Source organism: Pundamilia nyererei, unplaced genomic scaffold (genome assembly GCF_000239375.1).
Source record: "Pundamilia nyererei isolate P.nyererei 1_Seehausen unplaced genomic scaffold, PunNye1.0 scaffold00032, whole genome shotgun sequence".
Taxonomy (NCBI): Eukaryota; Metazoa; Chordata; class Actinopteri; order Cichliformes; family Cichlidae; genus Pundamilia; species Pundamilia nyererei.
The window spans coordinates 1,709,205-1,722,669 of NW_005187433.1; the positions used below are offsets into that span (position 1 = coordinate 1,709,205).

A 13,465-nucleotide genomic window follows, 5' to 3' on the forward strand; every position below is an offset into this window, starting at 1 on the left:
AAAAATTGCAATAATATCGTATCGTGCGTTAAGTATTGTGATAATATCGTATCGTGCGTTAAGTATTGTGATAATATCGTATCGCGGGATGTATGGTGAGTCCCACCTCTACTAAATAACCAAAAATGCAAAGTTGTAGCACAAGTTGTGATTACATCTGGTTTAAAAAACAAAAACAACAGAAATGACCCCATCTTAAAAAAACAATAGGCATTACTTTTTTCTGCACAACTTTTGCAATAATGAAGACATATGTAATAAATCTGTTGGATCACTGTATTTTTCATGCATGTGAGTATATTCACCTGCTGTGGTCAGGATATCCGTACATGCCTGCTGAGTCCCACTGCTCTATCATGTGGCCTGAGCCTAGACCCCAAAGGTCTGAGCAATTGCTACAGACACAGAAACACACAGGCACGCACACCAAAGACATGCATACACATACACACGCACACAAGTGGAAAAAGAAAAAAAAAAATACAAAATGAAAGCAAACAGATGGTAAACATGAGGCGTTTCATTCCAAATTAGTACGATGAAATCACAGATATGTACAGTTGGTAACTCAATGGCATGAAGGAAGGAAAAAGCTCCACCTTCAGTTTCCCAGTAAGAGACCAACAAGATGACAGATGACTGCAAGACAAATCCAAATCAGACAATAGTGATGTGGTGCAATCAGGTGACACAGAATGGCTCCGTAAGATAATACAATTCCAGGCATGCATCCAATTGTCATTTACTTGACTTAGGTGGCTAATAAGCCGCTAAAATGCACAACTGCAAAGAACACACAAACAAATAAAAATAAAATAAAACCACACATTTGGGCATGTTTTTTTCAAAAACATATGAGAAGTGTGATGTGAAGAAATATATTAATCTAAACATGAATGATATGTGAATGAGGACATTTAAAAATAAATAAATAAATAAATCACTAAACACTTCGTGTGTCAAGACGTGAGAAAAGGAAAAAAAAAAAAGATACAACACTAATGTGTATCTGCACATAAGGAGTTTGTGTGAGAGATCCTGTTGTCTGATTAGAGCAAAATGATTGTCATGCCTGTCTGTGCAAGGTTCTCTATCTCGAAGCTTATCACCCTACTTGCATAGTTTTACAACTACAAGAATCACAGATAGCACTTTGCCTTCTTCCTTTCCTACTTAAAAAGGTCAAAAGTACAAGGTCTCTTGAGTCCATCGTCAAAAAGCCCCCCGTCTGGGAACCCTTGATCTTCACCTATTGATCACTGGAGATAATTTGACACAAAACTAGAACTGTATTTTAAAAGCGTCTTCTTGCAAGTTTAACCAAAGTATGCGCAAAACATTAGGCTGTTGTCATTTAAAATTTCCATTACCACCAACTATCTCCAGAAATAGCAGAGCTGCTACAGTGTTTCCTACCTCCAGTCAGAAAGAAACCTACAAACACCTTGCAATACTCGAGATACCTTTTTCCACATCCTTCACTCCACCCACAAAAAGACCAAAAGAAAAAAAACTTTATCTTAGACTTTATCGTCACTTTCTTGAGCTTAAAGGAAATTAGAGGCGATGTGACGTACTATGCAGCTAAAAGAATCCAAGCTGTGTAGTTACAACCCTTAAAACATACTGTCTAAACAAATGTCTTTCGGTAACTATCATGATTTTATCAGTTCTATATCAGAAACTACAATCTAACCTACATTCCTCAATGAGAAGAAAACAGCAGACATTTAGCATCATGCAAGTCTTGTCTTTTTCATTTACAGGACATGGATGACAACATATGATGAGCCATTCTCATCTGTGCTAAAATCTCTGACAACTTCCTCAACAGTTAGACCACTTTCAGATGCACTGTTTAGAATACAGTACATAACCACATACAATACTGTGCAAAAATGTTGTGCTGGCCCTCATTTCTTTGCATCTTGCTTCTATGACGGCTTGGGCTGCATTTCAGCCCTAGGTGTTGGGGATCTTGTAAGAACTGATTGTATCATGATTACAGAAAAGTATCATTAGATTTTGATCCACCACACAATACCATCTGGAAAGCATCTGATGGGCTGCAACTTTCAGTCTGGCAATGATCCCAAACACACTCGAATGGAAAACTGTCAGTTTCAGTCATTGATTGGTCTCCCCTGAGCCTGGACCTCAATATTATTGAAGTGGTAAGGGATCATCTAGACAGAGAACAAAACAAAAGACATCTGGCATCCAAAGAACTTTGAATGTCCTTCAAGAGAACAATTCCTGAAGACTACTTAAAGAAAGCTTGCCTAAGTTAGATCAAGTCTACTACAATTGTACAAACCCTGTTTTTGCCTTTTATACTGTATTTACATTTAGGTTTTTACATGTTTGAATACATCACTGCACATATTTCTACAGTTTCTTAGCAAAATATAAAGAAATGATGGGTACCTTAAAACCTTTGCAAAGTACTGATTTTATATCTATCTATCTATCTATATCTATATCTATCTATATCTATATCTATCTATATCTATATATATACGCGCTCATCCATTCAGAGTACATCTACACAAATGCATTAAAGACTGCAATGTAATTATGTCTGTCTGACCTCAGCCAGAAATCTGACCAGAGTGCACTGCTGAGAAACTATCTGCCCACCAAGGACGTCGTCTAATATTCCTTAATACAGAAGGTGAACCTGTGTGTGCTACAAGGCCAAAAAAAGGAACAAAGAAATACAGTGCAAACTCCATCACATTAGCTGCATTTACATTTCTGGTCACCTCACAAAGCCCTCAATTGTTTCACAAACTAAGTTACAAAAAAATGGAAGGAAAGCAGGAAAGCACCAGTCTGCCAAACCAGACACATGCTAGTTTCAACTCCATTATATTCTCGGTAAATCTGACCAGCATTCTCTGTGACTATATGGGTTTCTACCCCAATACTCCAGCTTCGTCCCACAGTCAAAAGGTGAGCTTGTTTTGTTAATTGGCCATGGATAAGAGGTAGATACAGTGCTTTTAGTGTACAGAATAAGACACTTGCATGGATGTATGGTTAAATGTGGCCTGTAGTCTAAAGCACATATGTAGGACTAGAAAAATGTTATTGAAATGCCAATTGCTTTGAACACCTGATGTAAATTAGATCTGAATTTTCATTTCTTTTTCTTCTCCATATCTGTCAAAAGCTACCAATAGAAAGCAATGGGTTGAGTGATCAAGAATAGCACCCATCAATTCAGTGACAGGCCAGTCTGAGTGTGCTGATTTATGGTCAGCATAAGTACGTAGTGTGGTACTAAAATAATACCAAATTATAATTTGTAATTAACATGAGGCTTAAGACAAAAGAGAGAAAGACTACATTGCATAAAACACTTGAGAAGGGAAGCTTCTAATAATCCGATCCTCAGTGAATTAATGAAAGGTGATCACGTGTACTTTGTTGGGTTTCCATGACTTTTTTGTCTCACCTCATCTGGAGACTTCCAACACCTTCTCATGTGACAAACAGAAATATACTGAAGCCATATGTAAGAGAGGTAGCCAGCGACTATTTGAACTAGGTATTATGGCAAACAGTTTCAGAATGAAAAGAATAAATAGATGCATTTTCTTTTGTTTTTTCTTCACTTGTTTGCAAAAACTGCAATTTGTTAAGAGAATATTCTTCACTGTAACAAACTGCACGACTCATTTTTTAATAGAATTTCATCAACTTTTGTAATCATATAATGTTCATCATATTTCAAACAGTTTGTTAACTGGTGCAGAATGCTTTACATACCAAAGGTATTCTTAAGTTTTTGGACATTGCTTCAACAGCTATTCACATTTGGTTGTCTCTTACTTTATTGCTTGAGAGTTGTAATAACATAATTTCTACAAAACTTACTGGACTTAAAGTGCTTCATGAAGTGAAGTGGCCAATGCAGAGTGCTAATTTAAAAAAAAAAAAAGCAGCTATTTAATTAGTAACGCCTGCTGTTATCTGAAAGTACTTAAAAGTATGCTACCAGTTAAACAACATTATGCTCCTACCTTTGAAGCCAGAGACGTTTATTACTTAAATAACATTTAGATCTTTGATTTGAAAATAAACTTTATAGAATTAGGAGACGAGATGGTGCAAACTACTGGCGCAAGACACAAAACTATTTCTGAATAGATTTTAAAGATAAATTCTAGAACAGGCACGTTAATCTTTTCACTGTTTTCGATCAAATTCATCCGAATGATCAGTTATCGGTATAATGTTCTCAAAGGAAACACTGAAATCAGCTCAGGCAGTTCATATTCTTAAGGTGCAGAAGACCACAAGGCTGATGCAATCAAAGATTATCAGAGAAAAATCAATATAGAGCAAACTCTGCAGACGGTGTGAATGCACCCCCGAGTTCTGCATATAGGTTAGTGAGTTCTAATGAAAGCAAGCACAAGATGGTTTTGGTTGGCAATGCATGCAGGACATCTGTTTCCTCCAACCTGGTTTCACTTCTGCTGCCTTGCTAACCTATGGCACAAAGTATTGGGGAAGTGGACCCACTGTTGCATAATGGAGACTTCTTTCTGCAAATGTGTGGGTGCCTGTCACTCTTTTTCTTACTTTCATGTGTGTTGATATACCTCACTGCACTCACTAATTTGCGGTATTGTGGCACACCATTCCATGCTGCCAGCAGATTTGTTTTTGTGTGGAAGTGTGACAGTGCTGAAAAAAGCAACTGCATTGTTCACTGTTGTAGTCTTCATTTTTAACCATTCAGTGGAAATGAAAAAATTTGCTTTATATAAATGTATTAATGCACAAAGCTGTTGTGAATGAGCGTCTACAGTTCAGAGACAAAAAAAACAACAACATAGAAATACAGGATCTCTGGGTCCCTATCTTACCTGGGTATGGTGACACACTTTGTGTTGCTGTTCTGTGTACTGATCGCTTTCTCTAGCTCGTCCAATTGTCCCGTCTTCTTAAGCTTCTTTACCAAGCTTTTAACTGCTTTTTCACACCACTTCTCCTCCTGTCCACCTCCATTCTGCTCCCCAACCCCTCCGATTCCTGCTCCTCCGCTCCCCGCTGGAGTCTTCTTCCATCCCAAGAGCCGCTTCACAACAGGTGGGGTGAAGGGAAGGATGGAGGACATGGTAGCTTGTTGAATGTTCTGATGCCCCTCTTAATCTGTCTTGAGTTGGGAAAGAAGGGTTTGGGGGAGTGATATAGTTGACTGGTCTGAACTCACTGTTAATATACCCAGCGTATGTATGTCTTTTACGAGTAATGTTTGATCAGAACTAAGGCATTGGTCTTCAGAAGTCAAACTAAATATAGGGATTGAAGGGGAATAAATCCAAAGAAACCTAGAAAACAGAGAGAAAACACACATTAACATTTGTGCACGAAAATATTAAGTGAGATGAACAATTGAATGTATTTCTTTTAAACTTAAAGTTGTTTTTCTTTTTAATCATTTGCATCACAGCTTTCCACTATCACCTCTCCCACTGCACACGAAGCACAAAAATTTGATGCATCCGTATTAACAACCGTCTCTCACCTCTCATATATTGTTTTTTTTTTATTAAAGCCATTAACACCTAACTTTTGCAAACACTTTAAACAGAGACATATTTTTAGGACTACAACACTCACAGGTCATTTCACTGGCTATTTAAAGATATATAGAAATGATGAACAGCATTTGATTTGAAAATCTGAGTACTTAACTGACATAGCCTAAAAAAAATGCCACCAATACACTATTTACAGAAACATGTTTCAAGTACAGGCAACAGAGCAACACTTATACATATTTATGACAGTCCTATATTACAAAGCAGTATTGGGGGCTTAGTGGAGGAACTTTAGGTTCAACCCAAGTTTTGAAACCCACTGCCTACTTATTAACTTAATATAACTTTCACTTTTGTCATTTTCTGGCAACAACTAATTAGACATACCCTGTGGTTACTAGCAGTTTTTAAGCAATTTTATATGTTGTTGTTTAGCCTTTAAAATAGTTATATAACACTAAAAGAACGCCAAGGCTGGTATAAAGCTTTGACCTTGTATAAAATTTGCAGTTCTACTTACCTGCCAATTTAAATTCTGTTTATATTTTTGTTCGTTACTTGCTCTCACACAGTCTAAAACCACCAGGGTTGCATCCATCTTACCAAGCTAATGCTCAACCTGTGCTTCTATGACAGAGTTGTGGTGCTGAGAAGTCTACTAACTTACATATACAAAGCCTACTTGCTGGTTTTCTACTGGGCTTTAAATAGAGTTTTTATGTGCTGCTCCAGTCTTCCTAACCACACATTAATATACTTCTTATTTATATCATTTACATACAATGCCCACCAGACACATACAATGCTGCTTTGGTTGCAGTAAATGTGCTACTTTTAGCTTGACATGTGTCTTTGACCACTTCATATTTTCTATTATTGTAGTTTTCTATTGTAAAGTAGAATAGGCCACCCCGCTACCAGTAAATGTATGCATGTTTGTGCCATATGTGGCCAACACCACTGTGTGAATGTGCTCATAGCTAGACTTGAAAAGCCTAGCTTGACTTATCGAGTTGATAGGAACCGTTGTGTGACCACTTAGCCCGACTGCCGATGTTAGAGTGAGTGAACCCAAATATCACAATTCATCCTGGTATACTGGATTTGCTTGTTAGTACAGCCCCCTTGCATTTCACTATTTACACCAAATTTTTTGGTCCCTAATGTAGTTATTCAGCATCACATGCATGTTGTTCATACAAATGCAGCTCTAGACAAATCAATACTAAACTTTTGAAGGATCCTAACCCATATAAATCTGTTATTCCAAATAGTGGATGGTGCACTTGATCCTGTTCCCCAGTATATAGTCGGCTTTGGAAACAACTAAAGGGTATATATAATTATGCTAAAGTATTGTTTTTACTTAACAGGGAAGAACACCCATCTTAGGTAGCAATCTATAGCATTTCTGTAACCAAAACCTGTTATTACCCTATCATAAGGAAACTGAGGACTGTTTAATCCTGGTCAGTAGCAGGTTCCTAGAGGGAATTTCAGATGAAACCTGCTGGCCCACCTACTCCTGATAAACTCTTAAGCTTCCAGGATGCTTTTCTTTAGACTTTCAATCTGATATTCCCCTTCACTACAACTGAGTGGAGCAATTCTAAACCTCAACCTCACCCTCAATTGGACTAGCAACTAAGCAGAAAACAGCTCATGAAATGTGGAACACACACTAAACACCAAGTTCAGGACACTGATGTGAGCTTTGACTCGCAAGTGTAACCTCCTCCTGTATTAGACCTGTCTTTTTTTTATTGCAGAGAGCCATTTTCTAGCCTATTGACGGAAGCACACATGCTCAGACTGTGCAATTCAAACAGGACCTCCAGAGACAACTGTAATTGAATTACTAAAGGAAATTTGAAAATGCATCTTCTTTGCGGACTCAGTCTTGCCAAGACGTATACTCCATTGCTTTTGGATTAGACAGCTGCACTACAGATCAATGGACTCTAATAAATCCAGACAGAACTACTGGCAGATGCAGATTTCTCAAGTTAGCTGCCAGGTGGAAAGGATAAATATCCTTAGTGTGTTACTCTGAAAGTCCAAGCTCCTTCTAAGAATTATTTTCACTTAATGCTTAACCCTTGGACTCCTACAGTAAGAGCAGCTTCCAGAGAGAGACCTTTCCTTAAAATAATTAACTACAAGCTTAATTCTGTGTTTGTTTGATACTGTCCAAACAGCAAAGCACGCCAAGCAATATTTCTAGCTGCAGTACGCAAAATAACAGCTACTGGATGAAAGCTTAATGGCTTTTTCAATAAACCGATTGAGTTCAATGAAAAGCAATTATTTGGTCCACATGAAGGATCACTTAAGCGTTGTGGTTAATATGCTGAAGAGAAGCAATGGTTTTTCGAAATAACAAAATCTCAGGGACAAGCCGCTGGCGAGTGTGAGAGCCTTCAAAGTGAACACAAAGTCTCAATGCAAGTTAAGGAGTCAGGAGAACAAAACGTGCCGATTAGGCCGTTTGTTATTTGCTCCTCGGCCATTCGTTGATTCGTGTCAACTCGAAATCCTGGCATACTATCGGGATCTTACGAAGGGAATAAGCAACAATAATATGTCTGCAACGATCTGTTTGGGTTACTTCTTCTCCGAGATCGCCTGCATAACACACGCGATTCGAAGAATAAGCTAACGCTACTTAATGGCAAGGGGATGTAGACTTCAACGAGCCACAAAAGGCGAGTTGGTCTCATTGCTGGCTGTCATTTGCCCTCAGCCACATATTGGTGAAGATATTAGGGTTTCTTTTGTCTCGGAATGACTGATAGTTCCCCCTCATCCTCTTCACCTCGCCCCCCTCTCTCTCTCAAAAAAAACCCAAAAAAAACAAGAGTGCGAAAAAATCTGCTAGCAACCTTGCTACTTTGTCACAGACAAACAGGTCTGTGGCATGTTTTGTCGCTTACAAATCAATTCTCTTTCATTATTTAAAAAAAAAAAACACGCTTACCCAGCACCGAGATAAAGTGAAGCTTAACAGTCACTGGAGTACCTGTGAAAAAAGCCTGCTTGCTCATTTTGAATTCATCCGGAGATACTTTGAAATGTATTTTCCACCTCCTAGCCGCCGGGATGATGGCTCCTCATTCAAAGCTCAACCAAACATGTATTGCTTCACGCAAAACAAACGTAAGAAGACTTCACAATGCCCCGCCCCCCAACTGGTTCTATTGGTCACATCCGGGGATTTAGCCCCAAAGCCCTCGACTGTTTAGCCCGTAACCTGTTGCCAGACGCGTGCTCTATTGGTCTGAGGCAGTGTCCGTCACAGGGTGTTATGCATGGAGGTATGTCAGTGTTACCTTGATTATCTTTATAAAATTGCATAATACACTTGTACACTAACTGTATCTCTGTATCTACACGCACACAAACATACTGACACACAGAATATATATATATATATATATATATATATTCTGTGTAGTTAAGTGAAACCTTAAACCACTAATCATTTATAATTTGCGGTTGGGTGGGTCCAGACAATCTGGCTACATCATGCAAATAGCCTCTACACCTGCAACGCATGTAAATAAAATCAATGTGTTGGCAGGAGACAGTACAACAAATCATGTGGATCCCTTTGTTCTTTTTTCCCCCCTCGTTATGCTTAAGCGTCAAAGAGCCAAAGGAGCGCATGCTCGATGCGCATGGGACTCACCTGGGACACGTTGCTCAGCTGCGGTTGAAAGTCCCATACGCTGAAGGACCAAATGATGCACTACAATACAAACTGTGCTACACAGCTGCGGCTTAATAACCAGCTCATGACGAGGCCGGATGCTAAAACTAAAACAAGAAGTAGACACCACAGGTGACTGTGCCTTTTTTCCCACTCGCCATAACCAACGAAAGTTCCCTCGCTTGTAAGTACTTCTGTGTTTCCTCTTTCGTCCCTTGCCTAAACCTGTAAGAGTTTGACAGAATTGTAGGAAACACATGTAGCAGTTCTAACAAGTGTATTTTGTAGACTAAAAGATGCAGGCAAGTTTAGTCTATTCATCCATCCTTGGAATTAGATAGATGTAGAATCAATAGGCCATTCTTTTCAAGTCAAATACAATATGGAAGCAGTAACTGATGAAAGAGGCAAATAATCCTTGTTGTTTCATAATACATTTTCCACATTGTTCCTACAGGGGCTGAGTACCTGTCGACAGGTAGGTATTAGATGATGTTGTGAATGTGTAGAGAAGAACAGATAATAAACCTCCCTGGACCATCACTAAGGAGACAAAAACCTCCCTTGAGTTGATGGCAGTGTTTGCTATAAAACCTCTTATGAGACTCGTTCTGTTGTATAAATCTGTACAGTGAAGGCAGTGCCATTTTTCTTTCTCTGCTTTGCATTATTATCTTTAAAAGAAAGCCTCATGTTTTTCTGTGTGCAGGTGTGTGTCTGCTTTGTATACCACAGGCAATGGGAAAATGCTGCAAACGCAATGGGAGACTGCTGTGCTTGTGTCTGCTGCCTTGTATGATGACTGGCCATCTTTTAATTTATATTGGCATCTCCATATTCATCACCATCTCCTACGCTCCGCCAAAAATAACTATCCACTATATTGCTCCAGGGATTTCTGCTAATTCTTCAACTATGGCCTCCCATCCACTCGGGCCTTTCTGGAACCTTCGTTTGGAGGACAGTGCTCTGTGGAACCAGCTTCAGCATGCTTGGGACCGTGAACACAATCCACTACTGATAGGAAACACAACTCACATACAGAGGAAGCCCAAAGCTAAGTTTTTATCAGAGATTAACAATGAATGTATTTCTGACAACACATCATACAAGTGTTCAGTCCCTCACATGCAAGATATAAACAAGCTGCCAGAACAGATTAGGGCATTTATCAGGTCAATGTACTACAGGGAGTACCCCCTTCTTATCAACCAACCTGGTATGTGTAGGAAAGACAACAGTAGCTTTGATCTGGACTCTCCCATGCTCCTCATGGCTATCAAATCTCAAGTGGGAAACTTTGAAAATAGGCAGGCAATCCGTGAAACATGGGGACGCAGTGGTCTGGTGGAAGGGGAATCAAATAAAAAAGGTGGATTGGTGCGCACAGTCTTTCTTCTTGGAAGGCAGGACTCAGGTACAGGTCCACACCCAGACCTAAAAAATCTCCTGGAGCTAGAGAACCTGAAGTATGGCGATATTCTACTGTGGGACTTCAGAGATACTTTTTATAATTTGACCCTAAAGGACTTGCTGTTCTGGCGATGGTTCGAGCAGTACTGTCCCACTGCCATCTTTGTTTTCAAAGGAGACGATGACGTCTTTGTCAGAACAAATGCCCTTCTGGATTATCTGCACAAGAACGAGGAGGAACACAAACTACAGCTACTTTTAAAAAGGAAAACTGAGATGGATATGTTCATCGGGGACGTGATTACTAATGCAATGCCAAACCGTGAACCGTCCACAAAATACTACATACCAGAAAATTTCTACAAAGGAGTGTATCCACCCTATGCTGGTGGAGGAGGGGTGGTGTATTCTGGATCACTTGCACTACGTTTGAAAGAGGTGTCTGAGAGGGTCCACCTTTTCCCTATTGATGATGTGTATCTTGGAATGTGCCTGCACAGACTCGGACTTTCTCCAACCCATCACCCGGGTTTTTTAACATTTGACCTCCCAGCAGGAGAAAGGGAAAATCCTTGTGCATACAGATCTGTTCTGCTTGTTCACAAACGGAGTCCCAAGGAGATGGTTACTTTGTGGAAAAAGCTCCGGAACCTGCCTGGTCAATGCTAAGGCTCATTTGCCAACCAAATAGGACTCAGTGAGTACAGGATGACTGCTACAACCACACTCACTGGCTTCATCTTCATATCAATCAGGCTTTGTCACATTACGTAAGGTCACATAATGGACATTTCCTGTGTGGAGTTAAAAACTGAATAGAAGACCAATCTACCTCAAAGAGGGTTTGTTAATAAGGCATCACAGATTAAGGGCATACATTCTGGCCCCTTATTCACCATTTGTATTTATTTACTCTTCTTTAACTTAAAGGTTTTATTTTCTTAACTATAGAAAATATTTTACCATTGTAAATGATTTAGATGTATTTATACAATGGCTGGTGAACATAGTTTTTTTTTTTTCCCCTTTCTTAAATTTCTTGGCACTATTTTCTTCCCTTTAAGTCAGCAGTTTCTCTTAAAATGTTCTGATGTTTAACTTTCACTTCGAAACTGCAACACAGCTTGATTAAATGTATAATTTTCATGTGATGTCTTCTGTACCTCAAAAAAAGCAATGCTTGACTTTGAAAGGTGTGTATCTACATGGTTGTAATCCTTGAAAAAAACTTTGTCTTTTTTTTATGTTCTCTGCTGCCAGAAAAATGTTTTTTTTAGTGTCAATCTATGATGCTAACTACTTCCAACTTCTTGTATTAAATCATAAAGCATAAAACAACGTCTTTCAAGTCATGAAAATCTGAAAATCACTGATAAAGTAAAATTATGCAGTTGTTATTCAAAACGCTATAAGTTGCCTTAAACATGGACAATGTTCATGGGTATATAGATGTTGTAACACTGGAGTTTGGTTGTGAATAAAAAAAGATGAACTTTAGCATTTCTTGAAAGATAAAATACTCAGTAAGAGTTTAAGTGCATTAATAGACACATTATAAATCAGCAGCATGGCACAAACAGCAGAGATCACATTTAAGTAAATATTTCCGCACTTGCAGTCTGAAATGTTTATGGATAACTCTAGTGTTTGGCGCGCTCGTCTCTTCTTTCTTCTTGATTATATTAGTAGCCCATTCTTGTCTGGTCTCAGTTATTGATCTTAGTACTAATAGGCAGACAGTGGCTTCAGAGTAATGCATTTGGAGGAGTCCATCCAAAGAAAAGACAAGAAAGATTGTTAAGATGATGAATACTAAACACAAAATATATATTTTTTAAAACATTGTATAAAAACAAACACCCTAATTGTGTTTATGTGTACACATATACATTTACATGTGTTTATATGTGTGCTTTTGTTGAGATGATACTCAGATTAGATCTGACAATATTAGCTCATGATAGTTTAGACAGGCATCTAGTGTTGCAGTGATGCAAATGAAGGCAAGTTCCTGAAAACACAGGAGTGATGATTTAATGTTAGTAAACCTGAGTAACAGCCCCACCCAGTGAAGCTCTGTGGTAGTGACCAGAAGGTTCCTGCTGAATTTTGACCTCTTTTAGTTATAAAAGAGGTCAAAAGACCTCTTTTATAAGTTTATAAGTCCTTTTTTTGAGAAAGAAGAATGACAGAAGGGATAAGTCAAGAGAACAGACACTTGAACATTGTTGCATCTCAACAATGCTGATAATTTATGATTCTGTGTGCTTTAGTATTTTTTATCTGATAATGAATAAATATCATAAAAGCTAAACTGTGTGTTTTAAGTCATTTTGTTAAAAAATTGCCTTGCCTGAATGCAAAGAGGTGACATTCCAGTGAATCCATAATCGTTAATATAATTCTGAAATGACAGATGTTTTTTTCCTTGTTTTTTATTTTTGTGTGTTCTTTGACCACAGTGGAGAATACTTCTATATTTATATATTAGTATTATTTTTAGTACTAGTGTTTTAAGTGGAAATTGATCGCACATAGGAAAAAAAAGGCACAACGTTACAGACAATACATCCTTGATTATTTGTGTACATTGATGACAGTATATTTCAAGTAGTCCTGTAACCTTCTTTGTCAGGAAGAACATCTGTACATGAAGAAAAGAACCCTCATCAGCTCAGTAAAATCAAAAACTGTGTGATTAATTCTTAGAAGGTCAATATCAAGGTTGCTTTTGAATTTACAGATGTATGCTGAAGACGTTTATTAATGCAGCTTTCATGGAAAA

The 13,465-nt window shown here is 38.4% G+C and overlaps 3 protein-coding genes across 8 annotated transcripts in view; 2 read left to right on the forward strand and 1 right to left on the reverse strand.

The window, feature by feature from the left end:
- The window catches only part of smad2 (SMAD family member 2), a 16,550-nt gene extending 7,246 nt beyond the window's left edge, over nt 1–9,304 (reverse strand). For 2 of the 5 annotated variants that reach the window (XM_005729220.2, XM_005729217.2), the window contains exons 1-3: nt 8,536–8,702; nt 4,881–5,345; nt 306–395 (exon numbers count right to left, since the gene is read on the reverse strand). In XM_005729220.2, coding sequence (XP_005729277.1) covers nt 306–395; nt 4,881–5,131 — 341 coding nt within the window. In that variant the 5' untranslated portion in view covers nt 5,132–5,345; nt 8,536–8,702. Of the gene's footprint in view, nt 1–305; nt 396–4,880; nt 5,346–8,535; nt 8,703–9,246 lie in introns of those variants that run through there. The other 3 variants (XM_005729219.2, XM_005729218.2, XM_005729221.2) reach the window with 3 other exon arrangements.
- LOC102207765 (katanin p60 subunit A-like 2) overlaps nt 1–13,465 on the forward strand; it is a 384,693-nt gene that overhangs the window by 148,011 nt on the left and 223,217 nt on the right. The gene's annotated exons all lie outside the window — the stretch shown is intronic.
- Nucleotides 9,384–12,002, forward strand: LOC102205041 (N-acetyllactosaminide beta-1,3-N-acetylglucosaminyltransferase 2). 2 transcript variants are annotated; one of them, XM_005729215.1, is made up of 3 exons: nt 9,384–9,451; nt 9,725–9,745; nt 9,977–12,002. In XM_005729215.1, the coding sequence occupies exon 3, from the start codon at nt 10,006–10,008 to the stop codon at nt 11,347–11,349; it is 1,344 nt and encodes a 447-aa protein (XP_005729272.1). In that variant the 5' UTR covers nt 9,384–9,451; nt 9,725–9,745; nt 9,977–10,005; the 3' UTR covers nt 11,350–12,002. The 2 variants fall into 2 exon arrangements, with proteins under 2 accessions (XP_005729272.1, XP_005729273.1); XM_005729216.1 differs by lacking the exon at nt 9,725–9,745 and having other exon boundaries at nt 9,395–9,451.

Bases quoted from the DNA above. Each gene is read 5' to 3' on its own strand.
- LOC102205041 (XM_005729215.1), top strand. From the start codon at position 10,006: ATGGGAAAATGCTGCAAACGCAATGGGAGACTGCTGTGCTTGTGTCTG.